The sequence below is a fragment of the Xyrauchen texanus genome, chromosome 44 (genome assembly GCF_025860055.1).
Source record: "Xyrauchen texanus isolate HMW12.3.18 chromosome 44, RBS_HiC_50CHRs, whole genome shotgun sequence".
NCBI lineage: Eukaryota > Metazoa > Chordata > Actinopteri > Cypriniformes > Catostomidae > Xyrauchen > Xyrauchen texanus.
In genome coordinates, this window is record NC_068319.1 from 10905815 (window position 1) to 10921277 (window position 15463).

Here is a 15463-nt window from a genome sequence, read left to right on the forward strand (position 1 = left end):
TGGCTACAATGACAAACTAAAAATAACTGGAAATATATTTTAACACACAGACCCTGTTTACATTTGGTATTAAGATGTGTCTCAGGTGATCCGATTTCAATTGGACAGGTGAGACATTACTTTTTCAAAATGGTAGCTTAATTGCATCTCCTGTGACCACTTGTGTTTGGGTTTCAATGGGTTTCTGATTTCATGACAGCATACTTCAATCACTATTTTAGTATGTTACTGCATAATAATAAGCTGCAAAAAAGATTTTAAAAGGCAAAGAAGGGGAAAAAAAGGCGTACTGATTCTCCAAGATGAAGTTTAAATTTAGTGTAAGATCAAATGCAACATTTCAAGAAGAATTCTCAGATATTTTATAGAAGCACCTGCATTAATAGAGCTTTAGATATGCTTGTTTCTTATCCGTGTCTGAATGTGTATCAGGTATCCTGAAGAAGTCTGACAGTTATACCCTTTTAAAGCAACATGTAACCGGCAAAGTTTTAAGTGCAGTGGTTGATTGACGGGGTGGTGCTTTACTGCTGTCCGCATCAGGGTGGATTAGCATTTACACCTCAAATGCAGTGTGGTCACATGCATTTTCAGTGATCTCCATATTTGGTTTTTGTGATCCGATAACAAAACATTTTGGAATCTGCTTACACCTGTATTGAGGCTGTCCATTTGTGATGGACGAAAACACATATTAATACCAGATGTAAACAGGGTCTCAGTGTCCATGTTAAATTCATGTCGCCACGGGAAAACTTACAGACAAGTCATCTATCATTCTGTCTTCAAAAGAATATCCTTCTGTTTGGATCCAGTTCCGCTTGTATCCGTCCAGGAACATGTTAGAGGCTCTATGCCTAGAAGAGAGTACACATTTCTGTACCTCCACAACTAAGGGATGTGAACAGCCATTGGATGTATATTCGTTAGTGATCCTGCACAATTAAATAACCCAATACTGGTCAGAGCTGTGGCTCAGTGGTTAACACACATGTTCTGCAAGTTCAAGTCTGACTTGTGAAAATTGCTGTTCCTGTTCCTCTGAAACAGACAGCAATAAGAAGCATCCACTTTTACCAGACCTATCCTACCTGGGCAGGTTGTAAAGGGGAGTCATCCTGAAACAGGCCACCACTGCTCTACGCCTCTGCTTAGACAGCAGTTTGTGCCAAACCATCTTTTTGGACTTGAAAGGGTGCTCCGTCTGAGGAAGAAACAAAAGGACATATGTTAAATAAGAGTCAAATAAATAATTTTTGATAGGGTGCATCTCAGTTAAGTCTCCTTTAACATAGGGGCTAACATAGTCGCAATGCAGTTCAGTGGTCAAATGTGCATTCTTTGCACTTGGGGTTTCAGAACATTGAGGTCAAACTCACCACTTCAATGTGGTAAAGCACGGCAGAGACTTCCTGAACTCTCTTCACTACTTTCTCTGGGGCATCTGCATCTTCTGCCTTTCCTGCCATTTCCTTATACAGCGCCATCTGCCAGCGCATAGATGGGTTATCGACCTGAAGAGAAAGATACCGAGATAGCACTCAAAACAAAGAATCTTTCAAAAGACTCTTACATCGATAACAGTACAAACACTTACCTTGCCCTGGAGATGCAGGTTGTTCTGTAAGAACTCTCTCACCTCTTCATCGGTGTCTTTCTGTGAGTAAACACAAGACACAGGCTCAGTGACATGTTGCCAACCTAGGGTTCACTCAATAACAACATCAAATTTAAGATGAAACTTTAAAAAACTTTGTCACATAGTTAGACAGAGAGACAGACGGTGACCACACTACCAATGAATAGCGGAGCTTGGCCAGGTTAATAAGTTCCTGGTCTGCAGGAGAGCACATGTTGAGTCCAATGGGAAGCATTTTCTTCAGCGATGCCACAATGAGGGACGTCTGAACAGAATATCGATCTCCCCGTCTCTTTTTCTTGGTACGCTCCACATCTGAGCCACCAGCCTGGGATGACATTAACATAAAAGCATGACAACTGACAAAGAAATCATTAAATTACTCTTTCAATAGGACAGTACCTTCTTATGGCATCTTGTGAGAAGGTTTCCATATCAAAAGACGCTAAGTGCTAATAGAGTCTGTTTACCAAACAATTAAGACCCAAATGAAAGTTCTCTTGAAGATTTTAGAGGCACAACCTGAAGCGAATTAAACAACATGGGTGTCCATGTTAACTCAAAAGTCCTGTTCCCTCAACAAGACTTAACTAGTAAACGGTTTAAGACCAATCCATCCTTGCTTGAACGCATTATTTAAAGTCATTAGAATGATCTTATTTAAGTTAAGGACATCTTTGTTGAACAGCCATAGGAAATGAGTCTTTTTTGATTAATAGGGGCATTAAGAGGGATGGGAGGGTAAATGTTCAGTGTTGCTTTTCAACATAATAGACAACAAGGGCTTAGTGGGGGAGACAAGGCATAATCGTTCTGAAGCTGAAATATGCATCAGCTCTAATCAGGGGCGGACTGGAAAGAGAAATCGGCCCTGGATTTTACATAGAAACCGGCACAAAAGTTGTTGAGCGGGTGAGGGGGGTGGGGGAGGGGTGGATTGTGTCGCTGTCCTTTTCTGCATATCGCGGTGCCGTTTTGCGGCCCTCTTCAGCCACTTGCGGCACCATTTCAAGGCCAGCCCACCGGGAAAATTCCCAGTTCTCCCTATGGCCAGTCCGCCCCTGGCTCTATTCCTATGAGACAGGTGACAATATCAATGATACAATGTAGAAAAGAAACAATAGCATGCTTTAAATATTTTAAGAATGAATCAGAAACAAGGAGAAACTACAACCTCCTTTTTGCAGAGATGTATAAAATGATAACAGGCACAATAGGTGCTTTTGTAGCTTGTCAGTGCAGTTAAATACACTCCATGCACTGAAAGTGTTTCCAGGGGCATACACAATCATAACATGCTCAGCCTCATCAGGAAAAGTTAGGAACAGCAAACACACACTGTAAAACTCACTCACTCGTGTTCTTCATAACGCTTAAGATCAATGGTTGCTTTTGACACATTTTGGGTTGCCAAGCTGATTAAGTATGTAAATAATTGAGAAACACAACCCGTATTGTAGATGCCATGAACTAATCTACATAAATAATTTAAGTAATCTAAGTTTTTACAGAACATTATAGATCACGCACATCTATAGACCTATTTGCACAAGTTTTGCCCCACTGATCCAACATTTAATTCCTTAATTTAAGGGCACATGAGTGTGTCTGTATGTCCAAATACAAGGATCCATTGCTTCTGTCTGGAGCAGTTGTATTGTGGCATTACTTGGGATTTGTTTCAGCTGTATACCATTTTACATACCAGAATGAACATGGTTAGAAGGGGCTGGGTGTATTTGTTTTCAGCTGGAAACCTGCTTTGCAGTCAGTCGTTTATAAATTTGATTTAGAGAGACTTCTTAGACTATTTAGGGATAGTTCACCCAAAAATTAATATTCTCTCATCATTTACTCACCCTCATGCCATCCCAGACGTGTAAGACTTTCTTCTGCTGAACACAAGTGTAGATTTATAGAAGAATATTTGAGCTCAGTAGGTCTATACAATGCTAAAGACGTGGCAAGTTTGAAAATGTGCATCAGTGAATTAGATCTGAAAGCTACACCATCGGGCAAGAATTTCAGGGAACAGCAACTTACATTTTGGTCTTTTTCTAACACAATGATATCGTATGACTTCGCTAGACTTAGATTATAGCCCACAAGCCATACAGACAACTCCAATTGTGCTTGTTCTTGCTTTTTAGGGCTTGATAGCCCTTGATCAAAATTTACTAAATTGCATATATAGAGCAGCGCAGAGATTTCTTAAAACTTCTCTTTTTGTGTTCAGTAAGCTATAGGCGTTTGGAACAACATGACAGTGAGTAAATTTGGACATCATTTTAATTTGAGTGAACTATCCCTTCAAAAGTAAATGTTATCCCTTTTTTCCACAATCCCACCTCAATCAGTTGATTTTGATTGCATTAGGGGTCATGGGTTAAAAGGGGTGGATGGGGAGATAAAATGAAACATGGAGATGTGAGCCATTGTGCATAAGTACGGAAACAATTCCAGTTAATGTGAGATTGAGTAGTCACACAGGATGGAGTTTTTGGAGGATATATTGCAATATATAAACAAGGATTGAGGTCAAAATCCTTCATATGTCTCTGCATCAGGAAATAAATTGAAACGCAATTTGTGTTTGAAAAGTTATATTTTGAAATAAATGTGTGCATTTCTGTGATGGAAAAAACGGAAACTGAGTCTCAGTTGACTTCCTGAATGGATTAAATTGACCCCAACCTGCAAACAACATTTAACAAAAAGAAAAAGGAGAAAAGAGATGTATGAAGATCCCCATCCGAACTACAGTCCAACAGATGCAAACTTTTGTACAGGGTGATGGCACAGGTCTCCAGGGGCTCGGACCCAGTGTGATGAACATGGAATCAAGTGCCATGAGCCTGACACTACAAAGAGATGTTTCATCAAGCGCCTCCATTCAGACTCCCTCCCCCTGACACACTGGCAGGACGATCAGAACCCTATGACCAGGGCACACATTTATGTCCGTGAGGATGGGCTGTTCCCTGAGATTAATAGTACTTAACTTTTCATTTGCATCACACTATCTGAAGTCACCAAACATATTTTTCCTACAGGCTTCATATCGGTCTATTCCAGAAGCTTTTAGACAACTAAACACACTAAACAGATTTCATTCAATTTCATCTATGCTTTCCCTTAAAAATCTGTCTCAGACCTCTAAGTACATCTTACTGTTTACAAAGATGATCATGTCTTTTTTAAAGCAAGAATAAGAGCTATACTATGGAGTATGATGCCTATCCACAAACATGAAATATCAAGAGGAAGGTGTTATTCATTGAGACACGATCCTTGTCAAGAGTGCCAGTGTGTTGGGGAAGTTGATGAAATGCCCCCCCGAACGTGAGGTGCCATGCGGTAGCACAGCAGTCGTGCAGATAAAGAAGCTAACCTCAGAGTCCCCGGTCTAGAAACCCATCAGCATCCAGATGGAAAACAAAGGACAGGGTACAGTCAGAGAGAGAATAACCATTAACACTGTCATCTAAATCCTGTAAAACTCATTCGAAAAGCACTTGCATTTGCTAGTAAGAACTCTTCTTTTGTGGCGGCAAGAACAAACTCTTCATAAACATGGTGAACTGTTTAAGTCACAAAGCATACTGTACCTTTTGATGTGGGGCTTGATGCCAAACCAATCAATTAATGGCTTATTTATTTGTTGATTTATAAAAAAAAATTTGAATAACTAAATAAAAAAATGAAGCGATTGAAACGCCACTGCTACTGTACTTAAGTTAGAGAAAAAATTTGGGGAAAATTAGTTCAATTAGAAAAAATAAATCCTAAAGAAACACAGTAAATGTTGTCAATTACCCATTTCAGGAAAATAAATAGTCTATTACAAATGTAAATCTCAAAAATCTCAATATATTTATAATGGTCTTAAAATACATGTTTATATTTGCTCAATAAAGACTAGTCAACATGCTAATCAAATATCGAAATTAATCTATGATCAAATATGAAAGCTTTGAAGAGTGAAGCAAAGTCAATGTCCTATGGTGTCAAAGTCAAAGAGGCTAACCTTGCTCATCTTGCTCTTGCTGTCAGCAGTGAGGAAGGACATATTGTTTATTTCATTCATCACCACAAAGTTTTGTTCCTCGCGCTTGAAATTCTGCATGGAGAGAAAGAGGAGGTGTGCATGGAATTGTAATTATATATATATATATATTTTTTTTTTTTTTTTTTTCATTTTTATAAATCTGCTAGTTGCATTTATAGTTAAAATAAAGAGTTAAAAAAAAATAGTTTTCAGATTAAATGACCCTTGACAGGACTTTACTTGGCTAGTTCTTGACTGGCAGCTAACAAATAAAAAGTCATTCTTACATGAGATTTGGACCAGAAAATGAAGACCTCTCCCACCATACGGAACAGCTCCTCAGCATCTGGGTCACGGCAGGTAAGCCACCTTGCTCTAAAACCCATGTGACATTACATTTCAAAGGAACTAAAAGTAATCAATTCAAATGACCTATGTACGAACCATGTCATACCTGTTGTTATCCACGTAGCGGATAAGAAGAGGGTAAAGAGCATACAAATCTCTACAAAGAACCGCAAATTCATCTCGAATAGTTCCCTCCTCCTCGTCGCCCTCAGACTTCCCCTCCATACGCAGGTGCTCCTCCTCAGCAACCACTTTAGATGTACGCTTCTTCAGTTTCTCCATGGTGGGGATGAAATGGGATTTGAGCATCTCTGGTTTGGCTCGGCTCACAATGGGCTGGGAGAACACTGGTTCGAAACAAAATATGATACTGAAGATCAGGCTCAGTGCAAAATAAAAGCACTATGGAGACAGGGAGTTACTTTTATATTGAGAGTGCTTCTTGTACCAGCAAGTCTCTTCATCCACGAAGCTTCATCAATTCCCAGGTTGTTGACCACTATTTTCATGATACTTCCCAGGAGCTGGTTGAGTTGATCAGAGGTGACATCTGTACACAGCTTACCCTCCAAATCTGGGAAGTTCTCCACTCCTCTCTCCCACCAGCGGGGTAGATAGTTACAGAGCATGGGCAGGGTGACCTCTATCACATGTGGCATTTCTGTGTAACGAGCCCCAGATTCTGCCAGGTCTCCGATCTCTTTCATCAATATGTCTAGCTCAGGAATGTCCAAACACAGCTCCTTGACATGGTTAGGAAGTCCCAGGACTAAAGATGATGAAAAGATTATGTTTTTTTAAAACAGACACAGATAGAGATAGAGAGAAACAGCTATATAGATGCAAAGAGATGACTAACTGGCTCTTTCCCTGGGCGTCTTGGTGGTGTACACAGAAAATGCATTGTATTCATTCAGATGGGGCTCCAGGTATGCCACAGGCATGGCTGCAGCAAGATGAGCAAGACACTCACCCAGGGCGGGTCTATGTCTAATATAAACAACAACAACAAAATCCATAAATACGGCAACCTCACTAAAACATTTAACAATTAACACTGCTTTACTTATAGGTGCAAAATGTTAAAATTTTCATGTAATATTCATGGAAAGGGATCGGGTCGCTTTTGCCGGGAAAATCCAAAGGATATGACGTTTACGCATGCTCCCCAGAGCCTTGCCTCAGTGTTTCTGCTATTCAACAGTGACAACAAACTGCAACACTAGGTAACGTTATCTTAGAGATGGAATCCAGCAAATGTCAGGCTCCCAGCACAACACCGACTCCTACATAAACTCTGAGTAAGCCCAAAAAAAATTTATAATAAAAATAAACATTTATCTACAGAATCCCATCTGGCTAAACGTGATCGTGGTCGAGCAAAAACTAGAGTGAACATCTGCAGGGTATTTGATTCTTGGTGGGACCAGTGCAACAGTAAACTGTCTGATATAGTTCGGTAGCATGTAGCTCTATGTGTGTATCAGTATGCTATGCTAGCTTACTTAAGTAGTTTTAGTTTAGTCTCAAAGTTTTTAGTAAAACACTAATAACTGTAATTTTAATTATGCTACCTCATCTGTCAGCATGATGCCGGTGAATCACGTTCAGCCTCTTTGTACATTACGTCATTGTTTTGGTCGATGCTCGCTCGCTCACGTCCCTATGAAGTGTGTGCACGAGCAACAGGTAACTGGCTGCAGTTCACTTAATGGCCACAAGTGTCATTAATAACAAGGGTACAGCGTAAATTGAGCCGTTTTTAACTTGACACTTCAACTTAGACATGTGGTGCTCATGTGCAAAATGCTGTAAATATAGCAACATCTCAATGGTCAAAGACATCCATGTAGTGTATGTTTAACATAGACAAACAATTAAAAACAGTGTAGATGGAAAAAAGAATGCATCAAGTGCGACCATCCCTTTAGACACACAAACACACTAACAAACCTCTCTGCATGTGGAGTTTTTACAGTACCAAGAGAGTAAATACTACACATGATTCGGTAGCAGGACATCTGCAAATCGTCCACTAAAAGAAGCAACAGAGGGAGAGAAGTAAATGTACCTTCACAATTCTAATTTATCACATCTTAAAGAAAAGCTCCATAAAATTCCTTACAGATAACATCATCTCCAAACTGGTGCTGAGCGATGTGGTCAAACAGGGAGGTGAGGACAGGGAGCAGAGCTATTGTGGTGTAGTTAATATTCTGGGACACACCCTTCACAGGCTGAGAGACAAGAGAAAGAGGGACTTTGGACAAGGAAATATATTCACCTCATTGCATTATTGTGAAGATGTTGCTATAGCCATACCTGATTCCCTTTGGATACTTTGCCGAGTTTGAGGTTTTCCACCATCTTCTCTATATCATCAGCTGCACTCTCATAGAAAGAACGCAGCCCTGCCTTCACAATTTCAGGCCCTGATTTCATCACAGTCCTGTTAAGGTCAACGAAATGTAGAAAAGTCATTTACAAAAAAATGTTGCTGCAATTTTTATCTATAGTACAACCATTTGTTTGGTGATGAAGTTTTTTGTTGTGTTCCATTAAAATGAAACATTTAATTCTAATCGAGAATTGAATTAAATTACATACCGGGCATCAAGTGAACGTGCAAGGATATGAAGACAATTGACAATAGCAGATGCATCCGTACCTATGTAAAATGAGCAGGTCTTAACATAAATGACATAAGTGGCAGAAATGTAGCTTTCATTTAAACAGTAATTAGTCACTCTTTTCACCCATTAACAGTTAGGGAATTATCCTTATAAATAAGGAATTGATTATTATGTACTGTACATATGCTACAGAATTTCTATTTCAGGACAACAGAAAGTTTAATGAGAAAAAAGTAACACTTTCAAAGAAATAAAAGCAGGTAAGGAAACAAAGGAACAGAGGTGAGGAGGACAGCAGAGAAGTGCACATATCTTACCAAAGAGAAACACTCTGTGTCTTACCAGGGCAGACATTTTACAGAAGATACTGCATCAGAGACACCAAACAAGGGAAGATGAAAAGGAAGGCAAAGGAAAGAAATGAGAGAAAGAAGAAAAAATGCACTAAGGAAAAACTGAAGTGTTCAAAATGTAATAGGAAGATTAACTGAAATAAACAATGCTCTTATAGTATGACGTATACCGTGGCAAGGAAATGTATGTGAACCCAAGCTGTTTTTCTGCATTAATTGGTCATAAAATGTGCTCTCATCTTCATCAGTCACAAGTATAGACAAACACAATGTGCTTAAGATAATGACACACAAACAACTAATATCTTTCATGTTTTAATTGAACACATCCCATTAAATATTCACAGCGCTGTGGAAAAAGTAAGTGAACCCTTGGATTTAACGGGCTGATCCTCCTTTGTCAGCAATAAACGCAACCAAGTGTTTCCAGTAGCTGCAGATTAGACCTGCACAACATTCAAAAAGATTTTTGGACCATGCTTCCTTACAAAACTGCTTCAGCTCAGCCATATTCTTAGGATGTCTCTTGAGAACGGCTCTCTTGATGTCATCCCACAGCATCTCTATTGGGTTAAGGTCTGGGCTCTGATTGGGCCACTCCATAAATTGGATTTTCATTTTTGAAGACATTCTGTAGTGGATTTACTTGATGTTTAGGTTCATTGTCCTGCTGCATCACTCAACTTTCATTAAGCTTCAGCTGGCGCTCAGCCCCCTGACATTATCCTGTAGAATATCTCGATAAACATAAGAATACATTTTTCACTCGATGATGGCAAGTGGTCCCGGCTACGAAGCAGCCCAAAATCATGATGTTCCCTCCACCATACTTCACCATTGGGATAATGTTTTTATGTTGGTATAAGATGCCCTTTTTACACCATGAGTAGTGCTGCATGTTCTTCCCTAACAATATATATCTTAGTTTCATCAGTCCACAAAACAATTTCTCAATAGCATTATGGAGTGTCAAGGCAGTCTTTTGCAAACTTCAGGTGCGCAGCAATGTTTTTGTTGGAAAGCAGTGGCTTTTAAAAAAAATGTTCACGGTGTCTTGCCATGGACACCATGCCTGTTTAATATTTTCAAACAGTAAACTCATGAACAGAGGTGTTCCAACAATTCCTCCACATCTTTAGCTGTCACTCCAGGGTTCTTTTTTACCTCATTGAGCATTCTGAGGTGGGTCCTTTGAGTCATCTTGGCTGGAGAGCCACTTCTAGGGAGAGTAGCCACAGTACTAAATTGTCTCCATTTATAGACAATTTGTCTAAGTGTGGACAAATGAATATCTAAGCTCTTTGAGATAGCTTTGTAACCCTTGCCATCTTTATACAATACTTGATCATAGGTCTTCTGAGATCTCTTTTTTGCAAGGCATAGTCCATGTCAGCAGATGTTTCCTGGGAATAGCAAACTCAAATTGTTGATAAATACCTTTAACCCATACCTCCAAACTGGTTTCATTAACTGGATGCCAGCTTTGCAAACTCAAGACATGAATTAGCATTTGTTGACTTCATTAGCCTTGGGGTTAACATACTTTTTCCAACATACACAGTGAATGTTTGAATGATGTATTCAATATGTACAAGAACAATACAATAATTTTTGTGTTAATGTTAAAACAGATTGTGTTTTTACATTATTGTAACTTAGATGAAAATAAAACCAGATTTTAAGACAAATTATACATAAATGCAGATAATTCCAAGGGGTTCACATACTTTTTCTTGCCACCAAATCACATCATCAAGTGTAATATGACAGTTTAACTGTTTGTAAGTCACTGATACCTTGCAATCATCTCTTTTTCTTTGTTTGAGGCATGTCCACCACTGCCCAGGATTTTAGCAGGTGTCGAGAGGAAGTAGAGGCAGTGATTTTTAAAATATTGATTTATCAAAGGAAGAAGAATCTACAGAGAGAAATTAACCATTATTTACAGTCCTTGAAACACTAAATATTTGAACAGGTAATGTCAATAATTCAGTGCTGAAAGATTTCTCAAGGAAATAGACCACATGAGATCCTGACCTTGGCAAAGAACTTGATCTCTTGTTCATGTGGTGACTTTTCCACACGACCACTGCTCACAACAGCCTCTGCAAACACAATTTACACCTTCAATTCAGTACACCTCCTTTCAGAAGCTAATTGGTTAATAGTCTAAAGGCTTGACATAATGTTCTGGAATTTTCCAAGCTGCTTAAAAAGGCACAGTTAATGTAATGTAAAGTTTATGTAAACTTCTGACCCACTAAAATTGTGATAGTCAATTAAAAGCGAAAAAATCTATATGTAAACAATTGTGAAAAAATTACTCTTGTAATGCACAGTAAATTTAGGACATCTGAAGTAGATGTCCTAAATGAATTGCCAAAACTATAGGTTGCTAATATGAAATCTGTGGAGTGGTTAAAAATGACTTCAACCTAAGTGTATGTAAACTTCATACTTCAACAGTAAAATTAAACGGAAATAGGTTGAAAGTAATCCAAAAGTATTCTGATTAGATTTCCCAAATATTTAATCTATGAGATTACATTACTGATTGAATTTATTTGTCATGTAATTTGTAATCAGTACCTGATTACAATTCACAAGTAATCCACCCAGCACTGCCTAGCAGCATGTATGGATGAAGAGCAATTTTACCAAGATGCGCAATGAACTCCTGGGCAATGTCCATCCATTTCAGCAGTTTTTGAAGGAAGCCATATGCAAAACGTTTCTCAATAGATGAAATATCACTCTCCATATCCTTTAGTCCTCTAAACAGAGATTGTAATCAACATTAAACAATCAGACCTATAGTGATTATTATTTTTAATAACTATTGATTTTCTGTTGGTCATTGAAGATTATACCTGGTCACAGCATATCCATTAAGCTGCAGAAACTTGAGCAGTTCATGTGCTTTTTCCCTGTCTCTTGCCTTTTCTTTAGCTGTCAGTGTATCATACGGCACAAGCAAAGGGTGTGTCCCTCCCCCTAATTACAAACACATATGAGAGACAAAGTTGTTGAAGAACTAAAATGATTATCAAAAAAAAAAAAAACAGAATTTAAAATATGTGTATTGGTATCTGCAGCCATTTTAAAGAGGCACACCTTTTGATTGTAGCTCCATTTTCTTTTTCCGTCCCCAGGTATTGTGGTAATTCTCTGCCAGCTGTTCTGACATGGACTTTAAAAAATGGTGTGGATTATTGCTGTAAGTCGTAACTATATATATTTTATTGAATTGGTTTTATTGGATTGTGCAGTCTTTCTTTGCGCTTAAAGTGTAAAAGCAGCCTCTATTCATTTGATCATGTAGGACCTACCTGAAGCTCTCTGGACAGTGTCATGCCTGAGATTTCAATGGGCTGAGGACTATAGCCATGACTGGGGTCATAAGTGGCCTATGGTAAGAAAAAAGTGTTACATTTGAGAGTACAATTACATAAAACTTTATTCATCATTTAGTGAAATTATACTTGTATATCTACAGAAGCCCTGAACCACAAGGTTAATTTTTGTAGGTGTCTTAGTGCCTTCCTGAGCCCACATCCTTCAATGTTTGTTTTTCCTCAGGCAAAAAAAATTAATTATAATTTATATATATATATATATATATATATATATATATATATATATATATATATATATATATATATATATCTTTTTTTCTCTGATTTTTTTCTCCTCAAAAGGCAACCCATGAGAATTACTTTTTTCTTGCTAGCTAACAATTAGCATGTGGAAGATAAACTAAAAAACAATTGGAGAGAAAAAAATTATAATTGTAGGACATAGGCTCAGGAAAGCACGAAAACCCCTAAAAATTTCCTCTGTCTTGCCATTTTTTGTATAACATAAGATCACATCACAAAAATGTGGCCTGCAGTTTTGATGCAACAGTGCATGCAACCAGCACTTGTGCATCTCAGTATATTTGCCCACACAGTGATTTCTCTGATCTTACCTGTGCAGTCTGCGAGATCTTGCGAGTTGTCTTCTTTTCTACTTTCTCTTCTTCACCATCTCTGGCTTTGTCCAGTGTCCACTCCCAAGCAATCATGGCCTTTATGGACTCTTTAATGGGCCATCGGTAGATTTCTTTATCCTAATCCAAAGATAAATTAATTGCAGTGAATGGATTAAGGCATTAACACTAACCTAACAAGCTTTGCAAAGTCTGTTGTGTGGGGGGAAATTCATCTGATGTGAGATTTGTTACCTTTTCAGAGAATGTTTTGTAAGGCCTGAGCATAGGATGAGTCTTAGCATTTTCATCCAGCACTTCACCGAATGTCCAGTTATTCTGGATCTGAGGGGTTGTAAGGCACCAGTAAATATTTCAAAACTTTATACAGAAAATTAACACTTGCAGCAAAGCAACAACAACATCAACATGAAGGGTAAACACACCTTTTCAAAAGCCCATTTGTCATGTGTGTATTCTGCATATCTGTTGATGAAGCCATCCAGTTTCTCGGGAATAATGGTACTGTACAAAAACATATAAATATGATATTTAATTATTTTATTTAAAAGTCAGTTAGTCAACCTGCATATACAAAAGCTCTCAATAAACAAATCTTCTGTACTTTGTGGTATCCACAGGTTTGGGGTCAAAGTTGCCTTCAGCATCAACAGAAGCCTTTTTCTCTGTCTTAGAGGAGTAGCTGGCATCCACATAATCAGGTGGGATTGCCCCAGCAATTGCACATATGCAGGGCATTGCAATTTTAAACAGCTCTGCATCAAATTTCTGTTGGACACAAATTAGAGAAGAAATAACAGAAAAAAGGATTTATAAATGTAATGAGAATTTTAGACTGCGTCGTTGGGGTAGAATATGCTAAAGGATAATGGCCAAACTCATAGTTCAGTAATAGTATCTTTAAGTAAATACAGTGACAGTAAAAAAGGATCTATTCCCACCTTGTGGGCCAGAGATTCAAAAATTCCCCAGAAGAGTTTACGAGTGAGATGAAGCTCCTCCTCTGAAGATATGCCAAAGTTGGCCCAGCCATTGGGCAAACAATAGTATTTCCAACAACGCTCATAATGATTAGTAAGCAGCTGCAAAATAATAAGAAACAGATGAGGAAAACAGTAGCAACCAATTAAAATTCATCGTACTGCTGTATGATGAGATAATCCCATACCTTAAGGGGCATTTTTGCATATTCATTCAGAATTGGCACATCAAATACCAATCGCCTGAGAAGGTGCTGGAGCATGGAAGGACGCAGGTACCTGTACCAAAAATATTTCTCAATAAGCTTCCCAAACAATGAAAAATGGTAAAAAGATTTGATCTTAAATAGGGGCTAATGATATGGGTTATATTATAGCTGACGCCAATACCAATATCTAGAGAGCAGCATTGCCAATATAATGTAGATTTATAATCAAATTCAATGATAACAAATAGATGGTAGATTTTGGAAATTACACTAAGCAGAATGTCCATTTCTGTTAATCAGCCAATCAGGGACCATTATCGGCCAGTTAATTAGCATTGTTGATCTATTTCCACCTGATCAGTACAATTAAGAAAATATATTCATTAATGAAGAACTCATCTGTAAATCAACCTTTGAATGTCTGTGTGTTGTTTTAAATGGACAGTTCATCTTTTTACATCATTTACTTACACTCATGCCATCCCAGATGTGTATGACTTACTTCTGCTGAAGACAAAGATTTTTAGAAGAATATCACAGCTCTGTAGGTCCATACAATATAAGTGAATGGTGACCAGAACATAAGGTCCAAAAAGCACATAAAGGGAGCATAAAGGTAATCTATACAACTCCATTGGTTAAATCCATGTCTTCAGAAGCAATATGATAGGTTTGTGTGAGAAACTTTCTGCCTTTATGTGCTTTTTGGAGCTTCAAAGTTCTGGCCACTATTCACTTGCATTGTATGGACCTTCAGAGATGAATATATTCTTCTAAAAATCTTTGTGTTCAGCAGAAGAAAGAAAATCAAACACATCTGGGATGGCAAGAGAGTGAGTAAATGATGAGAGAATAAAACGTTTTGGGTGAACTATCCCTTTAATTATATGTGTAGTAGTGAATGGCACTGACCTGCACAAAGACATGAGGCATTCCTCAATAACATCTCTCTGAGCTTTGGTAAGAGAGCGTCCTCGGGACAGTCTGTAGATTGTGTGGAGCATGGAGTCAATCATGATGGCGCGGTGGTCCGTGCCAGCAAACAAAGGAGCACATTTAGTAATGAGAGGAAGTACAGCGGAGCAAAGGTAACGGTTAAGAGCCAGGGCCATCTCTGTGGTACTGAACGCAGCCTGAGAAAGAACAGGATAGATAGTTGTGGCTGACTCGCATGATTTATAAAGGTTATTGAAGCTGAGTTAATAGCAAATTGTGGCCACAACAACTGGCTTTATTTGCTGTTGAAACAAAAACATTAAATA

At 38.3% G+C, this 15463-nt stretch overlaps 1 protein-coding gene across 1 annotated transcript in view; it reads right to left on the reverse strand.

Moving 5' to 3' along the window:
* ryr1a (ryanodine receptor 1a (skeletal)) overlaps positions 1-15463 on the reverse strand; it is a 78091-nt gene that overhangs the window by 28444 nt on the left and 34184 nt on the right. Inside the window, 29 exon segments of the mRNA XM_052117077.1 lie at positions 761-857; positions 1092-1204; positions 1380-1514; positions 1598-1657; positions 1797-1967; positions 5031-5045; positions 5667-5759; positions 5975-6062; positions 6142-6382; positions 6484-6804; positions 6895-7025; positions 7989-8070; positions 8161-8272; positions 8358-8484; positions 8643-8703; positions 8986-9035; positions 10818-10939; positions 11059-11126; positions 11680-11795; positions 11892-12015; positions 12136-12211; positions 12351-12428; positions 12992-13132; positions 13247-13336; positions 13438-13516; positions 13617-13780; positions 13954-14094; positions 14181-14271; positions 15114-15334. Of these exon segments, the coding sequence (XP_051973037.1) occupies positions 761-857; positions 1092-1204; positions 1380-1514; positions 1598-1657; positions 1797-1967; positions 5031-5045; positions 5667-5759; positions 5975-6062; positions 6142-6382; positions 6484-6804; positions 6895-7025; positions 7989-8070; positions 8161-8272; positions 8358-8484; positions 8643-8703; positions 8986-9035; positions 10818-10939; positions 11059-11126; positions 11680-11795; positions 11892-12015; positions 12136-12211; positions 12351-12428; positions 12992-13132; positions 13247-13336; positions 13438-13516; positions 13617-13780; positions 13954-14094; positions 14181-14271; positions 15114-15334 (3408 nt within the window).